Source organism: Oryzias melastigma, linkage group LG13, assembly GCF_002922805.2.
Source record: "Oryzias melastigma strain HK-1 linkage group LG13, ASM292280v2, whole genome shotgun sequence".
Taxonomy (NCBI): Eukaryota; Metazoa; Chordata; class Actinopteri; order Beloniformes; family Adrianichthyidae; genus Oryzias; species Oryzias melastigma.
In genome coordinates this window covers 24,391,737-24,396,439 of record NC_050524.1, presented here as the reverse complement: position 1 = coordinate 24,396,439, position 4,703 = coordinate 24,391,737, and the positions used below count along the sequence as shown (strand labels likewise).

At 39.1% G+C, this 4,703-nt stretch overlaps 2 protein-coding genes across 2 annotated transcripts in view; one reads left to right on the top strand and one right to left on the bottom strand.

Moving 5' to 3' along the window:
- The window catches only part of si:ch1073-280e3.1 (complement C2), a 10,336-nt gene extending 9,098 nt beyond the window's left edge, over positions 1 to 1,238 (bottom strand). Inside the window, exons 1-2 of the mRNA XM_024258156.2 lie at positions 1,084 to 1,238; positions 905 to 1,005 (exon numbers count right to left, since the gene is read on the bottom strand). Coding sequence (XP_024113924.2) covers positions 905 to 1,005; positions 1,084 to 1,225 — 243 coding nt within the window. The 5' untranslated portion in view covers positions 1,226 to 1,238. The remainder of the gene's footprint in view (positions 1 to 904; positions 1,006 to 1,083) is intronic.
- A 9-nt stretch (positions 1,239 to 1,247) lies between these two features.
- The window catches only part of LOC112136474 (membrane frizzled-related protein), an 11,775-nt gene continuing 8,319 nt past the window's right edge, over positions 1,248 to 4,703 (top strand). Inside the window, exon 1 of the mRNA XM_024258188.2 lies at positions 1,248 to 1,875. Within this exon, the coding sequence (XP_024113956.1) occupies positions 1,822 to 1,875 (54 nt within the window). The 5' untranslated portion in view covers positions 1,248 to 1,821. The remainder of the gene's footprint in view (positions 1,876 to 4,703) is intronic.

Genomic DNA, 4,703 nt, shown 5'->3' with positions numbered 1-4,703 from the left:
GCTCCTGCACCCCCGCGACCCCGAAAGGGACAAAGCGGTCTAGAAGATGGATGGATGGATGGATGGATGTTTGGCAGAAGCTCGTATGATTTCCTTTCAAAATAAAAGACTTCTTGTCCCAGAACGGATCATTCCAGTGCAGCTCTGGACAGCATAAGATAATATGTGCTTTAAACTCATAAAGGATCAGACTTTTTACCAAAGTTTTGCTTAGTATTTGAAATCTGTGTATTCTGGAGGAACCATAGAGCAAACAAGACCTCTTCAAGTCGGCAGGGATGTAAAACCTTTACATAGTTTATCTTTCAGCTGCACCTCAGCCATAAATTTATACATTTAACTAATCTAAATAAAAAGAATACTATTATTTTTCTTAAGCCAGAGAGCCACTATGGAGAGGTAAAAGAGCCACAAGTGGCTGCAGAGCTTCAGGCCGCAGACCCCTGTGCTAGAGGCTTGTTCAAAACTCTTCTAAGTTCAACTTAATTATTTGTTGTTTTGGTTGTATTTTACAAAAATCTCTATATGCAACTGTGTACCAATTTCAAAACCACTTTCAAAGCTGCTTCATTCTCATCGGTGGTCACAAAGATGCTGGAGCCTATCCTGGGAAGAGAGAGTGCTAACCACTGCACCACCATGCAGTCCTCAACTGTACACTTCCTCTAGCTCAAGTTTTCTTCATTTCTTAAACTTAATTCATAAACTTTTCCAAACGGTGTCAATGTTGTTTGTGGCAGCTTTACTTCTACATTTTGATGTAATTTTTTGTTTTTTTCAAGGATTAAAAATAATGGAACAATGCTTCAAAAAATGAAAAAAAAACAGATATATCAAACCTATTGATATAAATGAACTCAGACAGAGTTCAGTGAATCCAATATAAAATTCAACAGCACTCTACCTGTGAGTACGTGACATGTCCACCTTTGATTTTCTCCACTACTGAGCAGTTTGTTGGTTCTTCAAAGTCTTCATAGTAGTAGTCAGATTCCTGCAAAGACACTTGAACCGAAACGCAAAACATGTTGGTGACAGACGCGCCAATCTGTACACAAACACTACACAAACTGAAGTGCTCACCTCTACAGATCAAGACGAGTCCCATCCACAGAATCCATCTGAAACATCCCATCATTCTCTCCTGTTTGTGAGCAGAAACCACACGAAGCGTCCCTGATGTGACCTGGAGCTGCAGCTGTTTGTTTGATATGTGATTACCCATTAACACAGCAGCTCCAAAAAGAGACACGATTGAGCAATTTATTGAGAAAGACACATTTTTACTTTCTCTTTTATTTCCTAGAATGTCCTCATTTTGTTTTAGAATATTTTGATAGTTGTTCTTGATAGTTTGCCTAAAACAGATTTTATTTTACTGGCTGTAGCTGGTATTTACTCTTCACAATCCCAACTTTTCCCATGTAATATTGCTGCAGCAAGTTTTTATTGGAGATTATAGAGATTTAACAGGGACCCCTCCTCAAGCTCGGCCCCTCTCCTCCTCGAGGCTCAGTCCTCTCAGCTGACTTGGCTTAGCTTCTCTGTGCAGGAGTTTCTTTTGTTACCAACCTCCTGTTTTCAAAAAGGAGGCAAAAGTGTCTGGACCTGCTGATGAACGGATGGAGTTTTTTCCAGCTGGAGTCTGAATGTTTACTTTGGAGATGGATTTCTAAGGACAGCGTTGTTGAGGAGGAATGGCGGTTCAGAAGGAGATCCTGAAACGCTCCCACAGGAGGAAGCTTTCTTCATGATGTCCTCCCATGATTTCACCTGAAGGTTTCACTCTCTGAGGACTAAATCCTCCTCTTCCCCACAGACATGTCTGACCTCAGCCAAGTCTCTGTGTTCTCGGAGTCCGCAGACATTTATAAGGTGAGTGGAAATGTTTGAAGCACACAAACACGTTTCTAAATTCCAGCAGTTTGAACTTTAATTGAAGAGCTGCTTACATCTGGACTTTGGTAAAGCGTGGAAATAAGCTTGTTGATGTAATCCCATCTTAACGCCCACTTTCAGGCTTTTCAGAGGTGTGTTGGTAATGCAGCTTAACTGTCAGGATAAATAAGAGTCTTGTTTGATTCCACGCTCATTATCCCAACTCATTAAACGCAAAATTTTAGGCATTTGCAGTGACAGCTGTAAATTTCAGGAGGCAGCTGGATGCCTCAGTTGGTTGTTTGTAGGACCGGTGCATAGGAAGCAGAGGCTTCTTTCTCATGGTGTGGGATTGAGCTGAATCCAGCATGAAGACCCTTCACACGACTGCCTGTGCAGCAACAGAGGGGCTTGATTCCAGGTCTCCCTGTGCCGGTCCCCAGCTGGGATAAATACAGAGTTGTGTCAGGAAACTGTCTGCCAAACGGGGTCTGCAGATAGTAGACATATATTAATTCACAATGGAAGTCTATGGGTTTATGATCTTCTTGGAACCAGCAGATACTTCCTATTTGGAACACGAGAGGGGAGAGGTTGACATGTCCAGTGAATATACAGTCAATGCTGGATCAGTGAAAGCTGATTCGCTGTGGCGACCCCTGAAAGGATGAACACCAGCTGTAACTTTCAGGGAAATAATAAACAGTTTTGTTGCCTTGAAGTCAAATTATGTCAACTGGACTTCACTCCTTCATGCTGTATGTTTCTAATTCATAATGTACCATTTAACCCAGGACTCCATTTAATTTATTACCACCTTGAACAAAATAAAAACTAAAAACACACGAGTATTTTTTAATACAACTAAAAATAATTCCAGGCACGAAGGGGTTAAAGCAGGTGTGGGCACACTGCAGCCCGGGGGGCCATATATGGCCCGTTAAACCATTTAATCTGCCCCGCCAAACTGGAGTAAATGATTTCAATTACCCAATTTAATGTTTTATTTTCCCTGCAGTTCAGGTGTCTCCCCACAGATGGCGCACTACAAATGAATTCACCTTTGTGTTTCGGCTGAAGAACAGACGCCATACAAATAAATAAAGTTTGAGTTTGAGTTTGTTCGGGCAGACTTGGCTATGAAAGTTATTCCACATTCATGTAGTTTTTGAAAATTTGTCGTTTTTTTCAATATTCATGTGCGATTTCTAAGTCAGTCATTTTTTCGATTATTCCAACACCACATGAACACAGCATTTTACCCTGAATTTGAATTTTTCCCTTAAACACATAAACCCATTGCTGAAAATGACATTAAAATAAGAACAAAAACCAGCATTTTGAAATAAAAACTCCAACATTTTCTGTTTTAAAGTAATTTTCAACCAAGATTTCAGCATATTTTTGTTTCAATCTCTTATTATTTCTTTTACCAAAACGTGCCTTGAATCTGCTCCTGGTCCGGCCTCTTCCCTCAAATTTTAAGTAAAAAAGTTTGCCCACGTACTCCAGGGTTAAAGTCTTCTTTAAATCTACATTTCAAGACATCACCTTCATGAGAATCTTTAACACTTAATTTTGTTTGATTTCGCAAATCAGCTACTTTTTTAGTTTAACAAAACATAACTTTTGCATCTTAGGGCCTTCTGCTCCATGTGGCTGCCATATTTGCAACAAGATTTTAAACTCCGCAGTCCCACGATCAGTTATAGGATTAGCTTTTGCTAAACCACTTTTTTGCTTCTCTGCTAACAACATTCCATTAAAAAAATACTGTAAAATGTCTTTTTACATTTTTAAATGGAAAAAATGGAGTTCTCACAGACTTCTTCTGCCTAAAAGCTGTGAAATTAGTCAGATGGACTCAAAATTTGTAGTTTTACAGACTAAGTTAGCCTTTCTCTGTTGGAAAAACATTGCGAGGACTAAAAAATAGATCTCCTACGAATTATGGTTTCAGTCTTTTAAAGTGGCTTTTCATTTCTTTTTTTCATGCAAGCATGTTTTCGAATTTTTAATGTATCAACAAAACCAATATGACCCTCAAAGTATTAAGCAAAGGTTGTTTTTTTTTTGCTAAATTTGAAGATTTGCAGCAAAACTGGAGCCAAAGTCTAAATATTGTCATTTTTATAGCTTTACTTTACTTTTAATGAGAAGAATTTTTCAAATGTATTGTTTTAAGGTTTTTTTTTGCAAAGTCGTAGCAAAAACACGATCAATGTCATTTTGAGGTCTGAAACAGTATTCTGAGGCCTCCTCTTCTTCTCTTCTACTCATGCTCAAAAAGGTGCAGCTGCACTCCTTAAATACATTTAGCAATGCCTTATGTCAGAAAAGCATGCTTGCAGAAGAAAATGAATAGTTTTGGAGGATGGGAGCCTAACAAATCTTTGACATGCTTTTAGAGGTAAAATGTTGTTGACACCAAGTTGGAGTGAAGTGAAGATTTAGTGTCTGGACTGTCCTAAGAAATAAATGTCCAGAGCTGATTTTTTGCCCTCTAGGTGGCAGTAGAAGATATAAAATCTCAGAGGAGCAGAGCTGTAGACTGTAAATTCAAACATTTTCACTGTTTAAAGACTTTCTCTTTCAGAAAACTTTCTGCAGCCTCATCATAAGGTATTTCTCTGACATTTTGCTCCACTGTCAGAGGGAATAAAAGAAAAAGTACATTTTTAATCCAATAAAGTGTCATTTAGCACAACAGAAACATTTAAAGACTGGAGTGTCTTTACAATCAGTGAGAATATTCATGCATTCATCTTCCAGACCGCTTCTTCCCTTTCGGGGTCGCGGGGGTGCCGGAGCCCATCCCGGCCACT